General features: G+C 40.8%; 1 protein-coding gene and 1 long non-coding RNA gene across 6 annotated transcripts; one reads left to right on the top strand and one right to left on the bottom strand.

Annotated features, from left to right (window-relative positions):
- Positions 1-1,692: 1,692 nt before the first annotated feature.
- Positions 1,693-2,857, bottom strand: LOC103879670. 2 transcript variants are annotated; one of them, XR_002518677.2, is made up of 2 exons: positions 2,565-2,857; positions 1,693-1,920 (listed from the first exon to the last, which is right to left on the bottom strand). It is a non-coding gene; the product is annotated as an uncharacterized LOC103879670 (long non-coding RNA). The 2 variants fall into 2 exon arrangements; XR_640402.3 differs by lacking the exon at positions 1,693-1,920 and adding an exon at positions 2,378-2,492.
- An 8-nt stretch (positions 2,858-2,865) lies between these two features.
- On the top strand, positions 2,866-15,109 carry ZNF24 (zinc finger protein 24). 4 transcript variants are annotated; one of them, XM_017951667.3, is made up of 5 exons: positions 2,866-3,057; positions 3,608-3,660; positions 6,576-7,078; positions 7,332-7,479; positions 9,541-15,109. In XM_017951667.3, exons 3-5 carry the CDS (start codon positions 6,659-6,661, stop codon positions 10,077-10,079), a joined length of 1,107 nt encoding a protein of 368 aa, XP_017807156.1. In that variant the 5' UTR covers positions 2,866-3,057; positions 3,608-3,660; positions 6,576-6,658; the 3' UTR covers positions 10,080-15,109. The 4 variants fall into 4 exon arrangements, with proteins under 4 accessions (XP_017807156.1, XP_021785777.1, XP_003914351.1 ...); XM_021930085.2 differs by lacking the exons at positions 2,866-3,057; positions 3,608-3,660 and adding exons at positions 3,703-3,957; positions 8,757-8,810 and having other exon boundaries at positions 9,541-9,652; XM_003914302.3 differs by lacking the exons at positions 2,866-3,057; positions 3,608-3,660 and adding an exon at positions 3,703-3,957.
- Positions 15,110-17,704: the final 2,595 nt, after the last annotated feature.

Raw genomic sequence — 17,704 nt, 5'->3', positions numbered from 1 at the left:
TTCAAAGATACAAACTATTTCCCCTTATATCTCATGGACCAGAAATGAATCACATACTCATTCCTCGCTGCCAGCAAGGCAAAGCAGTATCTGGCACAGGGAAGCAGAATGGTCATGGATAGCTTAGCTCAATTACAATTTATTCTTACAGCTGGGCACACTCCCAGCTCTCCATCCAAAAAATCAGGAGTGTATTAGAAGTAAGGGGAAGCACTTTGTGTAGGAAGCTAACAATGCTTGCCTGTTAGGTTTTGCAATCAAAAGACTCCTCATACTGTATACTTACTAGCTAAAATGGAATCTTTAAGCAATGTACTGAAAGCGCCCAGAGGGAGACACTTTTGAGCTGAAGGGGATTGAGAGCTCCAAAGCCTAGAAAAAAATCAGTCTTGGATGGAATCTGATAACACCAAATCTGAAGGTCTATGCTTTCCTTCCAATGTGAACACTTTTTTTTTTTTCTTTTTGATCAGGATCTTGCTCTGTCCACAAGGCTTAAGTACAGTGATGCGATCATAGCTCACTGCATCCTCAACCCCTCAGGTTCAAGCAATCCTCCCAACTCAGTCTCCTGAGTAGCTGGGACCAAAGGTGCAGGCCACCATGCCCAGCCTGAAAACTTCTTGCTGGCTTCCTCCATTTCAGGGTGCCTCCCTTCCCTCTCAGCACACCATCTCATTTAGGAGCCCTTACAGGCATTCTGCTCTTCTCTAGTAGCGCTCTACACTGCCTTGTGAATACTTGTTTTTTTTCTGTTGTTGCTGTTTATTTCCTTAATAAGAGATGGTAATGTTAAAAGAAGGAATCAAGCTGGACATGGTGGCTCACACCTGTAATCCCAGCGTTTTAGGAGGCTGAGGCGGGAGGATCCCTACCAGGAGTTTGAGGCTGCAGCAAGCTGTGATTACGCCACTGCACTCCAGCCTGGGCAACAGAGTGAGACCCCATCTCTTTTAAAGGGAAAAACAAAGAAGGAATCATGACTTCATTTTATTAATCTCTATATTTCTGGTACCCAGGTAGTATCTGTCTGGTAGTTTTGTTTGTTTTACCATTAATTGATGAATCAGATGTTTGGTATCAAGACAAGGTTGAAAGATTTGGCTGGTAAAGAAATGAGCCCTTTTTGAATTTAGACATATTATTATTTACACAGACATTGAAAGCAAAAGCAAGTGCCAGCTCTCCATGAGCTGTCATCTCAGATACCAAAATGACGACACCAAAACAGAAGGGGCTGGATGACTACAGCATACGTTGTGGACACCTGGTTGCTGAGGGGTCAATGCCATGCTGCAGCTAAGCCTTGTTATAACCTGTGGCTGTACTCTAAGTGGCTAAGGCAGAATGGCTCACTGGAACCCGGGAAGCAATGAGAAACTGCCTCATGACAGTCTCTTTGGAAGACAGAGAGCTGAGTGGGAAATGGCCTTGCAGTAGCTGCTTACAAGTCTCTCATTGCGCTCATCTTCTGGGAGGATACCAAGGTGTTCTGCCAAGATTCAGATCAGCTGTGGTTCAGGCATTGCCTATGTGGTCTATGTGGATATGTGCAAGATTGTCAGGCCCTGGTATGAAGCTGCCCCCTCCATTCAGGTTGTCCAGAGGAACATGATGTTTTATCTTGACTAGACCTTTAAGATGGCAACAAGGGCCACCATTCAGAAAACATCCCAGAGGACCTCAGAAGGATGGTGTTTCAAAGCAGGTGTTATTAGCGTCTGCCTTCAAAAGAGTAACTTAGTGAGGAAAACCTCACTGTGGTTTCCATGTAGTATTTTAGAAGGAATTAGGAATAGAATGGAGGCCAGGTACAGTGGCTCACACCTGCAATCCTAGCAATTTAGGAGGCCAAGGCAGGAGGGCCACTTGTGCCCAGGAGTTGGAGAGCAGTCCAGGAAACATAGGAAGACCTCATCTCTGAAAAACAAACAAACAAACAAATTAGCTGGGCATGGTGGAGCACACCCGTTGTTTAAGGACTTGTCAAAAGTGTAAGTCCAGCCTTCCACAAGCATTTCAAGATAAATTATTACAACATAAAATGGAGGCCTTTAATTAGGAGAGTGAAGTGGTTTGATTTGTAATTTTAAATAATCGCATCAGCACCAGTTTTATGGTATAAAATGCCCAGTTACTCAGGAGGCTGAGGTGGGAGGATCACCGAGTCCGGGAGGTCGAAGCCACAGTAAGCCAAAATTGCACCATTGCCCTACATCCTGGGTGACAGAGCAAGACCCTGTCTCAAAAACAAACAGAATATAATCACAGGAAAAGGGTTTTGTAAAACTTTGCAACATTTTTAACTTCCCCAAGGTTTTGTTTGAGATTTTTGTTTTCCAACACTAATTAGATATAAAAACTCATAAAACAAAAATGACTTCAGCTAGCCTTTATGAATCAGAAAAGAGGGAAAAGTTGGGAAGAGCAGCCAAGCTGCTTGGGGGCTGTATCCAAGTAGCAGAGTGAAAAGGCTGGATTTCTGAAGCTTCCTGCAATGAAGAGAGAAGTGTTAGCACGAGTTGTGAGCAAGGCTCTGGTCGGAGTGAAAAGCAATGGTATACCATCAGCTGCTGGCTCACTTGCTGTCTTCATGCACGAACCCAGCAGAGCCTGACGGCACTTTGCAGAGGGCATTTTCCCGAATGAGGCAAAAAGTCAAAGCCTGAGGAACTTGAAATGCTTATGTTAGGTTGGATCTACACTTTTGACCAGTCCTTAAACAACACGGCTCCTTTGTGTGGTGTCTGATGCCAATCATGTGACCTAACTAAAGGCAGCGATGTAACCATCCCACAATTCATTTATTTATTCAACAAACATTTATTGTGCTCTCTATTTACCAGGCAGTCAGCTTCCGGGGTCTAGGCTGGGATGCTGTGGTGAACAAGACAGTCAAGGTCCCTGCCCTTAAGGGACTTAAAGGCAAAACAAAACAAAAAACAAGTAAATAAATGAGATCACTTCCATTAATAATAGTGCCATGAAGGGTCATGTGTCATGAAAGGCTGGCGGTGAGGCTGAGGATCTTGGGCCACACGGAGCTGAAGAGCTGAGGTGACTGGGGGCGCCAGGGTCTGGGGGTGCGGGCAGGCAACAGACCATGGGGGACTTACAAGACATTATAAGGAGTTTTTATGTCATAAATTATTATGGCATAAATTGGAGGGCTTTAAATAGGGGAGTGAAGTGGTCTGATTTGTAATAAATGATTGCGTCAGCAGCTGTTTTATGGTATAAAATGCCCAGCTTGAAGATGACCATGCATTCTACAAATTCACCGTGACATCGCTGCCAAAACCCTTAACCTGTCTCATCTAGTTTTCCTGACAAATGGGTCAGAATAAAGCTCCGTGACATAACTAGTGGGAGCCAAAGATTTGAATCACGTCTTGGTTTCAAATCTTGCTACCCACAAATGAGTTGTGAGCTCTTGTCAAGTTACTTACTGTATTTGTGCCTCAACTATCTCAGCTGTGAAATGGGGATAATGAAAGTTCCTACATCATTTATTTGTGAAAAAATAAATGACATGTAAAGCACGACGAGAGCGCCTGGCACAATGTAGTAAGCTTTCACAAATACTCGCTTTTATTCCTTCTTGCAGGGAATTACTGAGAGGATCCACAAGATAATGCACGTGAAAGGGCTTGCGAAACTGTAAGGACTATCTTAATGGTAGAGTCCTCTACTTTTTCTTTTCTTTTAAACGGTCCAGAGGACGCTAGGCTGTTCGAGGCGCGAGGCCAAGCGCAGCCTCAATGCGGTCATTGTCGTGGGGCCGCCCCTCCCCCGCCCGGGGCGCTTCTCCATGGCAACGTGGGCTTTACCTCTCCCCGCCTCCTCAGGCCCGCAGACCGGAAGCAGCCCGTGCCGGGGGCTTCTGGGAAAAGGCTTGTGAACGGCGTTTCTGCGTCTGCCGTGGACAGCGAAGCTGCTGCGGTTCCTGAGCCAGAGGTTTGCGCCGGTGTGCGGGGAACGTTATGGGAGGGAGGGGGACACCGGGCTAGGGTCTGCGGACCTCTTAGCAGGAGCCGGCGGGGAAGCCTTCCCGGGACCTTCCTCAGCTTCCCGGGAGGCGCGGGGAACAGGCCGCGCTCTCCGCGCCTAGCAGGTGTGGGGCGGGGAGAGGTAGGCGGCAGGCTTGCTTGGGTCTTCGGCGTCTGCAGAGAGCTCTCTAACCCCCGGTGTCCTCCGAGACCCTCACCTTCCCCCTCCCCCACCGGCCGGTTTTGTTCTATTTCGAGGCCCTGGCGTCTCGCGGAGGGTTCTGGGAGTCGTGTTGGGAGGAGGTGGTATGGGACGAGACTTGCGCGGGGCTGTTGGGATTTGTAGTCCCACCGGCCGCAGGCGGAAGTGCCGTGGTTCCGACGCTGTTGTCACAGGGTGGTCTTTGGTCATCTGAAATCCGCCGTCCTGAGTGCTGGGAAGAGGGGCTAGAGGACTGGCTGGGATCGGGGTACACAGCAGGTCTATGCAGCAGTAAGGTGGGCGATCACCTGGAACGAGGTGCCCTGACCAAACATTGTCGGGACCGTTGGCCTTCCCTCCATTTCCCACAAGCAGTATGCTCTACAGCATAAAAGGAAGAGAAATGTATGTAGAAATAGTTGCACCGTTGATAAGCAGGGTCTTGGAATAGGAACAAATCAATGTTGGCTAGACCTTATTTATAAGGCCACCACACTCCAGGGTATTTAATTAAACCAGTATGTATTACTTGTCTGATAAGGCCCTTTCTGATTCCAGTCTTCATCTCGCTTGGGTTACGATAAGTTTTTTTAAGTTGTTGTTCATAGGCTGCATGGCTCATTGCTAGTATGTGTCGTAAACAACAGCACGGGCATGATAGTGCAAATAATAAAGGTCCAGAAACAGCATACAGTTTCCCTGAAGGTAGAACTGGGGAAACTGTGAGTCATCCAGTGTAAGGACAAGACACTGGACCACTGCAAGAAGTTAAGGTGCTAATGCGAGTGCCTTTTCTTAATAGAATTTTCTGTGATTAATGCCTATCATTATAAATATAAATGTACGTATGGTGTGGTGGAAGACTGAATATTTACGTATTATGTGCAAGATAATTTTTCAAAATTATGTGATCTGTTTTTCACATATGATCTTTTCAATATTATGTGATCTGTTACTCAGCAAGTGAACATTTTTTCCACATATATTTTAAGTCCAAGGAGTTCTTAAATACCTTATTTTTTAAGTGGTAAAATTTTTTTAAGCACATAATAATAAAGCAAACCTTCGTTTTGGTTGAAACAGGGTTTCACTATGTTGGCCAGGATAGTCTCGATCTCTTGACCTCGTGATCCGTCCGCCTCAGCCTCCCAAAGTGCTGGGATTACAGGTGTGAGCCACCGCGCCAGGCCCAGCTTTTTGCTATTTTTAAATTCATTTTTTAGAGACAGGGTCTCACTCTGTTGCCCAGGCTGGAATGCAGTGGTGCGATCATAGCTCAGTGGAGCCTTGAACTCCTGGTCTTTAGTGATCCTCCTGCCTCAGCCTCCTATAGTGCTGGGATTACAGCTGTGAACCACTGCACCTAGCCAGTTTTTATTTTTTTTTCCTTTTGGAACTTTTTTTGTTAAAAACTAAGACAAACACATGCATTAGCTTAGGCTTACACAGGGTCTGGATTATCAATATCATTGCCTTCTGCCTCCCTATCTTGTCCCACTGGAAGGTTTTCAGTAGCAGTAACGTGCATGGAGCTGTCATCTCTGTGATAACAGTGCCTTCTATAATAGCTCCTGAAGGACCTGCCTGAGGCCATTTTGCAGTTAACTTTTTTTTTAATAAGTAGAAGGAGCACACTCTAAAATAGTATAGTATGAAAAGTATAGTAAATACATAAACAAGTAACATAGTCGTTTATTGTTGTTATCAAGTTTTATGTACCATACATAACCGTATGTGTTAAACTGGCAACACAACAGGTTTGTTTACACCACCATCACCACAAACATGTGAATAATGCATTAACCTTACAACAGCTACAGTGTCACTAGGTGAATCTTGAATTTTTCAGCTCCATTATAATCTTATGAGAGCACTGTCATCTATGTGGTCCTTCATTGACCCAAACATCATTTTGTAGTGCATGACTGTGTTGGGTTTTTTTAGGCCATCTAGTCTGTTGAAACTACTCAACTCTGCTATTGTAGCGTGAAGTATGAGTAAGTACAATTTTTTATGGACACATTCATGTTAATTTCGTATCATTTTCACTTGTCATGAGGTATTCATTTGACTTTGGGGAGCTCCATTCCCTAAATATCATTAGGTATTCATTTGATTTTAGAGAGCTCCATTCCCTAAGGCACTGTGCTGAAGACCACAGCCATTTAAAAATGTGAAAATTATTATTGGTGCAAGAGTTGTATAGCAATGGGTGACAGGCTAGATTTGGCCGCGAAGCTGTAGTTTGCCAGTTCCTGGTGTAGGTTATTGACTGGAATTTTTAACTCCATCAAAGAACAAGTATCTTTTACTTTTACCAGTGTAAGTCCAAATTCTTAGGATATTTTTGCTTATTTACATATCTTTTATTTCTTGTGCCTCAGGAGTGCCTGTGAAGAAAACGGGGTATTGCCCTGAGGCTTATATTCTGCCTCAGTTGTATTTTCTTGAAATATTATAAATCAGAATGTCTGCACAGTCAGTGGAAGAAGATTCAATACTTATCATCCCAACTCCAGATGAAGAGGAAAAAATTCTGAGAGTGAAGTTGGAGGAGGATCCTGATGGCGAAGAGGGATCAAGTATCCCCTGGAACCATCTCCCAGACCCAGAGATTTTCCGACAGCGATTCAGGCAGTTTGGATACCAGGATTCACCTGGACCCCGTGAGGCTGTGAGCCAGCTCCGAGAACTTTGCCGTTTGTGGCTCAGGCCAGAGACGCACACAAAAGAGCAAATCTTGGAGCTGGTAGTGCTGGAGCAGTTTGTTGCCATCCTACCCAAAGAGCTACAGACTTGGGTTCGAGATCATCATCCAGAGAATGGAGAGGAGGCAGTGACAGTGCTGGAGGATTTGGAGAGTGAACTTGATGACCCTGGACAACCGGTGAGCCTGCTTGTGTCATTTCCTGGGTCAGAAGCACTGGCATAGTAGTAGGCAAAGCTGCTGAATTAATTCCACTCAACTAAATTAGAATTAGGTTTATACCTTTTCCCCCATGCCCCTACCACTCCCTGTTATCTGTGCTGCTTTGCCATCTAGGCTTCTGCAATATTTGTTTCATGGGGTTTCTCTTACATGTTTTTAGTTCTGATTCTCATTACAGTTCCTTCTCTGAATCACATCTTTCTGTTTCCAGGTTTCTCTCCGTCGACGAAAACGGGAAGTACTAGTAGAAGACATGGTATCTCAAGAAGAAGCTCAGGGATTACCAAGTTCTGAGCTTGATGCTGTGGAGAACCAGCTCAAGTGGGCATCCTGGGAGCTCCATTCCCTAAGGCACTGTGGTGAGGACCAGAACTCTGTGTGGACTAGAGGGTGAAAGAGAGCGTAGGCCGTTTGTTCCGAACTTTGCTTGTAATCACTGGTTGGGGGGATCATATCACTCTTAATCTAAGATCTCAGTTTTTTTCTGATTAAGTTGATTTTGCTGGCCTCAGATCTTTTATTCCTACACATTAACATCTTCAGCCTTTTCTTCCCTTTGAGTTTCCTTCCTAAAAAGAGTTGCCCATGTCAGGCTAGCATTTGCCTTACTTTGAGCCAGCACCCACCCGTGGACCAAGTCCCTCTATTTTACATTCAGTATTACTTGTCATCCATTTTCCATCCTTTTACTTTCAATCTCCTGCCTAATTCCATTGGTACAGTAAGCTTACCTGAAAACCTCTTCTCATCTCTCTGTTGTATATCACTGAAGTCTTTCCAAATATTTATTTCTGATTTTCTTCAACATCTACCTAGAGTCATTTTCTTCTAAGAAGCTTCTTTTGTAGAAATTATATTTGGAGTGATTTTTTTCCTTTTTCTAAGTATTTACGCAAAAAAAGCCTTCTTAGCTATAACATGCTTTAAATGCAGAAAAGCTTTTCTAAAAGCTCAAAGTTGTATTAATTCACGAGACTGGTCTTTCCCAGTATATTGGTCATTAACACCATATACTTATGTGTATCCTTTGATATGGCCCAGTATATTCCTAAAACTGCTAGATTGCTTTCTCATGTTTATGTGAACTAAAATGAAATTTTGTTTGACTCTGCTTTAGTAACCATTCCTTGAGGTAGTTGGAGATGGTGCTTATATGTCACTGAATGAGGTCTGAGCAGGTTTTCTTCACATCTGAGGGGACAGTGCCAGCCAATCAGAAGTTTTGGGGTGGGGCTGAAGTCTGCTGAAAATCTGCAGTTTTACATGTTTCATGGGACATTCTTCTGTGCAGTAAAGTTTGAGAAGCATCATTCTTGATATATGGGGTTGATATTTTCAACTTCTCATCATCTGAATTTTAGAGTGACTTTTCACCTATGTTTAAATAGCCTTATTTCAGCTGTCTAGTCTCTTCCACACTTGGGAATTTCTGTTTCCTGTGTGCCGTTTGTCTCCACTTAATCTTCAAACTCACTCCTCTGTTTTTCAAGTCTCCAAACCTCACTGTCCTCTAACCTTTCAGTCTCTCTCTCTTAGCCTTATCTCCTGACTTTATCTTTTTGTTAATTATTTACTATTTCCCTCTTCACTGAAGGCAGTTGCTAACCCTAGATTAACTGTACCTTTACTCCTTAAGGCATGAAGTTTCAGAAGAGTCTTAAATGACACTTGCCGTTATCTCTGCCTGCATGTGAGTGATGCTACTACCTGTTGGTAATTCAGGCTTTTCTTTCATTGGACACGTTTCACTGGCTTAGAAATAACCATTTTTCTAAGTACCGTGACAAATATCACATGGGGCAAGCTTCTTTTATTGGAAAACTTTCATTTATTAGGGGCATACTGAATTTTTATGTCATGTGTTTGGTTAACACAGGATGCCCCCAGCTTATCTTCAGCCCCTTCTTGTCAAGACTCCTGTGTTCTGCTTTTAGCCTAACATTGGCTGTGACCTGACTTGTCTTGTTCATTTCAGAAATAGCCACTTTCTGACAGGTTTTTAAAATTTATGTCTTTGTATTTTGATGTCTCCCTTTCTCAAAGCAAAAGAACATTATAATGATTTCCTAGTGGCCAATTTTATTTTATTTTTATTCTTACAACGTTTCATCCATACCTAGCCACATAACTTTGACTATCTCCCTAACCATCTTAGAATCTACCATCTTTCTGCCCTTTGTTTTCTGACTACCGTTTATAAACCACTTGCCTATGTTTTATTCAGAGATCTCTTATATCATGATGTTATACTGTTATTTCAGAGTAATTTCATTTTTTCTTTTTTGAGAACAGGCCTTAACACCGTTTCAGAGTGGTTTATAGATGTGTGCAAGCTATTTAATTCATTAAAAAAATTTTTTTTCGGTTTCTTTTTCCCTTAATAGATAATGAATGATATTTACATTTTCTGTTTTTTTCAGATGATGATGGTAGGACTGAAAATGGAGCACTAGCTCCAAAGCAGGAGCTTCCTTCAGCAGTAGAATCCCATGAAGTTCCTGGTACTCTCAATATGAGTGTTCCTCAGATTTTTAAATATGGAGAAACGTGTTTCCCCAAGGGCAGGTTTGAAAGAAAGAGAAATCCCTCTCGAAAGAAACAACATATATGCGATGAATGTGGAAAACACTTCAGTCAGGGCTCAGCCCTTATTCTTCATCAAAGAATTCACAGTGGGGAGAAACCTTATGGATGTGTTGAGTGTGGGAAAGCATTCAGCCGAAGTTCCATTCTTGTGCAACACCAGAGAGTCCACACTGGAGAAAAACCTTACAAATGTCTTGAATGTGGGAAAGCCTTTAGCCAGAATTCGGGGCTTATTAATCATCAGAGAATCCATACTGGGGAGAAACCTTATGAATGCGTTCAGTGTGGGAAATCGTATAGTCAAAGCTCAAATCTTTTTAGACATCAGAGAAGACACAATGCAGAAAAACTTCTGAATGTTGTGAAAGTTTAAGAAATTGAAAAAAAAAATCAGCACTCAGGTCTTTTTCTTCAGAAATGAAGACAAAATTTAAAATATGAAATGATGCAGAATAGTTTTTTCCCTATTGACTGTCAGAAAATCCACTGGGAAATGTAAAAATATTCACTCACCATTATGATTTTATCTTGAAAGAAATGGTGTCGTACCTGCCTAGAAACTGAAATTTTAAACTTAATTCAGGTCTGAATGCCTAAATTTTCCATGTGATGTTTATGTCTCTATTCTCCAAATAATGAACTACCTGATTCATTGTCCCTTTCTTGAAAGTTTCCTTTTTTTTTTTTTAAAGACAAATAATGTTATTTCTGCATTGATCATTGAAATGTTCTTTATAAGGATACATTCCCTTATATATTAAAAGGCAACAGGAATTACAAAGTCTGAAAACCATTTTAAACCATCTTTTAAAAATTTACGCTTGTTTCCTTTTACCTAATTTGAATATGCATTTGAGAAAATAGAGGATAATGGATGGCTAAGAGCCTCAAAATGAGCCATAAGATCTCAGATAAGAAGTGATGGTGATAAAACATCAAAAAGTGAATGGAACACCTTGATTGGGGAAGATATACAAATACTTTGATCTCAGAATTGAAGTGTATCAAGAATTTATATTCTGCCTGCAGGAAAATTCAAAAGCTACTCATCCTCTCTATAATTTGGAGTCATCTTACTAATGAAAATAATGTTTTCCCATATATTATTAAAAAGCATACAGTCTAAACAATAAACACTTGTAAAATAATGAAGGTAGAAATTATAACACTAGGGAAATATTTGTAGTGGATGGCAGTGTTGAAGGGCAAATGTAAACATAAGGGTAATGGTCTGTCATGGCTTTTAGAAAAAGATGATCAAATTCATCATTATTTTGCCTTCATCTTTGCTAAGGATAGAAAATTCCCTGACAGGAGGACAAGTATCAGGTTACCTATTTTTTATTCCTTTGGTACAAAAGGGTTGAACATCAGGCTAAAAAAGCAGCCATGCGTTTATTAAACATTTTCTACCGACAAGGCACTGTGCTAGGTACTGTAATCCTACCATAAGTAGGTAGGTATTCTTCCACTGTAAATCATAGGGGTTTGCTGTTTTATGTGAGTTAGCCTCTTCCCCTTGTCTGAGCATTCCTCAGGGGAGGTCACCTGTGAGGTTCCCAGAACTATAGTTCTTTTACCAGGGTGTTGTATTTGGAGGGGGAGGAGGACTTGGCTCAAAGAGCTAGCTCGCTCTCCAGTGTTCTTCAGAGGTGAGTCCACGATACTCTTACCACAATTTGGAAGTTTGTGAATCTTTTTAAAGAACTAATCAATCTCTTAATAGCATTGAGGTTGTACCTACATATTAAGTTGAATGGACTGTTCTATTTAAAAAGTAAACAACTAGACTATTAACAACTAGTTTATTAACTATCCTATCAGAATTGAATTTTTTTTTTTAATTTTCAGTCTTAACACATTTTTAAAAATGTATTAAAGTAATACATTGTAGTAGTAGGATTATATACTCCTTGGCTGAGAATTCCAAGTACTGTGGTTCTACTGTTGAGTGGAAAACTCTGGAAGTTAAAATATAGAATATGAGAGGAGGCTTTTTTATAATGGGCATCATTGTGTGGAAAATGACCCATGTGAATACAAATATTTCCTAGTTCAGAGATTTTGGTTATATCTGGTGCTTGGAACAAGTTTAAAAATGGAAGGTGACATTTTGCGTGAGCCTATTAAAAAGCATAGTAATAAATGCAAGGCCAGCTGGTGGAGAAGTGAGGCAGAATGGAGCTTGTTTATAGGTTTTCTGATAACAATTATAAAAAATGTGCTTTATAGATTAAGATTTATTGAAGTATAAATATGTAGTAATGATATAATGTATTTTAAGTTATACAAGAAAATGTAGGGACTTTTGTTTGGGTCTTTTTCTCTGTGGCTGAGGGAAAACAAGTCAATGTCCAATAAAGCTATAAACTCCTCTGCTTTAAGATAAATGATGTGATTTATTTATTTATAACTGGCTTCTTTCCAAGTAGGTTTTGAGGTGGCATATTTGGAAGACAGCTGGGATGACAGAATTCTTGTATCAGAGTAGGTAAGAAGGGAGCAACCTCTCAATGGCTGTTATGTCATGCTTTTTAATATCGTATATGGTTCCTATATACAAGGAAGCTTCCCTGTGGTAGATTTGTCATAAATGCCAAAGATATTTGGTAATGTGAGTGTAGAAAAAGTAGTATTAGGGTTGGCAAATACTGTCTTTGTCTTGGCAGCTCTAATATCTGCATTGTTCAGAAAGGATTCTGAGGCTAAGGCGAAGCTCTGTGGGGAAAAGGGACTGGACCAAAACAAACTGGATGGTAGCACACAAGAAGAGGAAATGATGAGATGTGTACTTTCTTTCTCTGGTTAGACTTAGTCCCCACTAGACAAATTGATTTTGAATACTCTGTAGTGATTTTTAAAATTCCATCCACATTCATTTATTACCCACACAGATAATCTTAGAAATTTGGGGGAGTGCCTAGCTTCTGATGAAGTGGTGATATGGCAGTTGCCAAGCAGTGGCATCGCCAGAACATCTGTTTGGTTAGCAAATGAGCAGTCATTTTAGGTCATGCAGACTGCTGATACCTGCCCAGTAGCCACTGAGCATTTGCTGGTTTTTTCTTCTGGCTTTCTTGGAGGTTAAGCTCTCTGTAGTCATACCCAGTTGGTACTTGTTGATCTTTAGCAGTATGTCTCATATTCATGTAAATTGAAGGGAGGGTTACATGTACTGAAATAATCTGCATGCTAGGCATTGGCTTAAGACACTGTACCTATCTCACATTTGTAGACTAGGAAAGCAAGATTCAGAGATCATGTGACTTGCATGTGGCCTAGAGATAAAACTCACATCTGGTTCTGTAGACTCCAGGGACATATTCACCATGCCATGGGTGGTGGCTATTAAACCTTGATAAATTTGTGTTTATGGTTAACAAATGTGAAAGCTATTATACATTGCTGGTTTGAATTTTTTACAGTGCAGAAATGTAAAATGAAAAAGGGTATTTCCTTTCACAGTGTTACCCAGAAGTCTTGATAATTTGGTTTGTTGTTCTTCCAGATTTAGGCATATACTTATTTAATCAACAGTGTGTTAATAGCTGACAACTGTGGTTGCTGTGACAGGCACTATTTGAAGTGCTTTATCATGGATTAACTCTTAATCCTCAGCTACCATATAAAGTAGGACATAACCCCATTTCACACGCACTACACTGAGACTTGCCTCCTCTCCGCCCACATTAAAGATGCTCTTTTTTCATAACTATATACTATTCCATTGCATGAATATTTTGTAATTTATTTAATCCCCTATGGATTGATAATTAGGTTCACTATAGATAAAGGCATAGGTAACATTCCTGTAGATGTATTTTGCTAATTGTGTGGGTATTTCTGTAGGATGAATAACTAGAAATTTATTGGATCAGATTTCACGTTTTCAGTTTTGAGAACTAGTACCAAAAAGATTTTACCAATTTACAAGTCCATCATTAGTAAGAATGCCTGTTTGCCTACAGTCTGCCAACCCTGAATCCTTAAAAATGTTTGCCAATCTGATAGGCAGAATTTCTTTCTTTTCTCTGAATGTTAATGAGGAGGAACATCTTTTCATGTTTGTTGGCCATTTGCATTTCCTATTATGAATTGCTTTTGCCCATTTTTCTTTTTTTAATTACGAAAGTCTAATGACTACCTTCTCATTGTATAAAAAATAATAACGCAGTTCTTTGAATAGAGAGACCCTTTTCTCCAATGCTACCAATCACATTTCACCACAGTTTAACATACATCCTCTAGTCACCTTTCCATGCAAATATACATACACATAAAAACACTTTTTACATAAATAGGATCTCATATTCTGTAGCTTTGGTCTCAAAAAAAGATAACAGGTCTTTAAATTTCTTTAATGGTTGAATATTATTAAATAGTATGAAAATGCCATTATTTAACTATTCCCTTAATTTTTTTTCCTGTCGCTATTACATTGCCAAAGTAAACATCCTATCGAGATGTCTTTGTGCATGTGTGTGAATATTTCTTTAGTCTGGAGTCCAGTAAGGTGGATTGTTGGGTCAAAGGGTTTGTTCTCTGTCCACCTTTAGTCTTCCCAAAGGCCTTCATAACTGTATTTTCACCAACTGTATGGAAAATGTTCATTTTCCCATATAACCATACCTACACTTGATAGTTTTTATCTGTTGGGCGAAAAAGAATCTATTCTTATTTTGCATTTCCCTGACTATAAAAAAAAAAATGGTGAGATTGGGGTTATTTTCATGTTTATTGGCCATTTATAGTTTACTGTGGATTGTTTGTATCCTTTACCTGCTTTCTATTGGGTTATGTGTGGGCATCTTGTTTTTGTTTGTTCAGCATCTCCTTCCCCACCTTCTGGTAATACAACCCTTATTTATTTGTGGGGAACCCATTCCCTGTGGCTTAGGTGAGTACATGACCAGGCCTGGCCTCCTGAGTCCCACAGCTTCCTAGCCACAGTGATTAAAGAATGGGTATATAACTTAAGCCAGGCTAAGGAGAGCCCTCAACAGAACTTCTGCTGGGACTACTGGAAAGAAGGCTTTATGGAGATCCCAGGAATCAAGGACCATGTAAACCTGAATTTGTGCCATGTGGAGAGAGTCTGTCTGAGGAGAAACTTGGACGCTAGCAGAAATGGAAAGAGAACTAAGTTCTGATGTCATTTTTCTGGAGGCCCTAGATCCAGCTGTGCCTAAAGCCTGCCCTACCTCCGGACTTTAAAGTTTTGTGAGCCAATAAAGTCCCTTTCTTGTTTAAGATAATTGAATTGGGTTTCTGTTCTGATTAATATAGGTTATTTGTATTTTCTTATTGATTTGTAGAAAACCTTTGTAATTTTAAATTCTAGACTTTATGCACTATATAAGTTAATAAAATTAGCATGGCCTTCCATGATTTGGCCTCTGTCAACTTTTGCCATTTGTTACTCCACTCTCCCTGTAACACACACCACACACATATACTTTACATTCCAATGGTAACTGAACACTGATGTTGGAAATGTGGATGAACAGCTTTTTACACAATTGCCTCTTTGGCAGGTCTCTTCTTACTCTTCGTCTAGACTCATTCACCTGGGACTTTAAGGGTTACACTGCTGAGAGCTGGACCCATCTCCTACCATTGTTCTTGGGGGATTCCCCTCAGACATCCCCTGTATGCAACCCTTGGAGCCCTTCCAATGACCTCCATCCCAACTCCGTGGTTCTCTGGCTCTTTGTTTCATTCTCAGGTCTGTAGACTCAAGACCTGAATGAATACACACAGACCTGAGCAGCCTCACCCTGTGGGCTCTTTTCTATGGCCGGAAATGTAGCAGTGCTCTATGTCATCTGGCACCTCTGATTAATCCCATCTCCCAAGATGGAGTTTTCAGAGATGTCTTTCAAAATTGAGCAAAACATTTTGCAAGCTTTTATTCAACATATACCCACTCTGGGTCAGGCACTGTTCTGAGATTTACGTCTGTTGCTTGTGTGTGTGAAAAACTATACATGGCAGTGGAAAACCCAAAGTAAATGAGAAACAGTTTCTTAAAAACGCATATTGTATGTCATATGATGACAAGTGGTTAGGGAGAAGATAGGAAAGTGATACAAAATGTCAAGAAGGAAAGAGTGCAATTTAGATAGGTTGGCCGGGAAAGGTTTTCACTGAGAATGTGACATTGGAGAAAAGATAGTATAAGGAAGCAAGCCATGAGACTGGAGAATGTTCCAGGCATGCAGACAGCAACTGCAAAGCAACTTGATGTAGGAGCAATGCCTCATTTGTTCAAGAAAGCAAAGAGGCCAGTACGGCTAGAGCAGAATGAACATGGGGGAAACTAGCTGAGGCCAAAGACAAATGGTGATTGTGGCAGGGAGAAGCTGGATCATGGAGGACCTGGTTAGCCATTGTTGGAACTATAACTTTCTTTGAATGTAATGAGAGATCATTAGAGGTTTTGAGCAAACGAGTAATGTGACAAGGTGCTGAGAACAGCTGAACAAAACTAAGTCTCCATCTAGTTTATCTAAATTCTTAAAATGTTTCTTTACATATTACAAAGGTAATAGAAGAAGTTTAGAAGTAAAAATCACCCAAAAAGTCACCGGAATCCATAATCCTAATAACATCCCGGTAACATTTTTTTGTTCTCTATACACCTATATAAATGTTATTTCTCTATACCTCTCCCCATCTATATCACACCATTATTTACAACAAATACATATTTAGAAAACAAATACATATTTAGAAACCTGTGTCTATATGTCTATATACGGCTTCCTTCTTTCCTCTGAACTTTAGATCAACTGTCTGCTTCTGCCTAAGGCTAACCTCTCCACTGGATCCAAGCTGTCTTCTCACACCTATGGAAAGACATACTCCAATAATCCTCACCTTTCCTACATTATCAATTTTTCCTGTCTTCTGAACTTTTCTAATTAACATAAAAATACGCTGTTTTTATCACACAAAAACCTTCAGGCCAAGATAGAGTACAGGGATCAGATCTAACCTGCCTGAATAAATAAAATATCAATTATTTATTTTGATATTTTATTAAATATCAAATAAATTGATGTGAGCTCACATCAATGTAGCAGACAGAGGCAAAGAATGGGAAGATGGGATTCACGAGAGACAAAAAACAAATGAGGCAAACTTGGATTGCCCATTTCCTTGCTTGGGGAGAGTTTCCAGGCCACAGCACAAGGAATGGGGCTCAGGCAGAGACTGGCAGTTTTCTTGAGAAGATGGAGCAAGAAGTCCTGGGAGGCCAAGGTGGCTAGCTTTTGCAGGACAGAGTACCAGAGAGGAGATAAGTGCACAGAAAGACAACAGTGGAGATCTGCAGAGTCCCTCTCAAGTATTCAGTTGAGTACTTATGAGCGTATATATGTAAGGAGACTACCTGAGTTTGGGGAAAGAACTATCCAAAAGGATTGGAGGGAAAAATCACCAGAACTCACAAAGAGACAGGAATGGTATCAGCCAGAGTAGAAAACCTCATAATTCATAGAGCATCAGGGCAGTAATTCTCAAGGGCAATTCTGTCCCCCAGGAGACATTTTTGGTTGTCACAACCAGAGGAGATGGACACTACTGGCATTTAGTGGGTAGAGATCAGAAATGCTATTAAGTATCCTACAATTTATAACAATGAATTAGCCCCAAATGGCAGTAGTGCTGAGGTTTGAAAAAACTCCGAGTTAGAGTACTAGGGAAGCATCTTGCCTACTTTGTGGAGAAAAACCCTAAACACTGTGTAAAAACTTAAAAGCAAGACCTGAGAAGATAAACACATCCCAGAAGAAAGCTCAAGAATACAATGTCCCTGTAGCAGACACGAGCACGAACATGTGAGTGTGTGTATTTTTTAAATACCCAACACCTGGCCGGGCACAGTGGCTCATGCCTGTAATCCCAGCACTTTGGGAGGCCAAGGCGGGCGGATCATATAAAATGCTCAATTAAAATCACAAGACCCATGAACCAGGTGCAGTGGCCCATGGCTAT

The sequence above is a fragment of the Papio anubis genome, chromosome 19 (genome assembly GCF_008728515.1).
Source record: "Papio anubis isolate 15944 chromosome 19, Panubis1.0, whole genome shotgun sequence".
Lineage (NCBI taxonomy): Eukaryota > Metazoa > Chordata > Mammalia > Primates > Cercopithecidae > Papio > Papio anubis.
The sequence above is the reverse complement of the archived record's forward strand: the minus strand, read 5'-3'. Positions and strand labels throughout refer to the sequence as shown.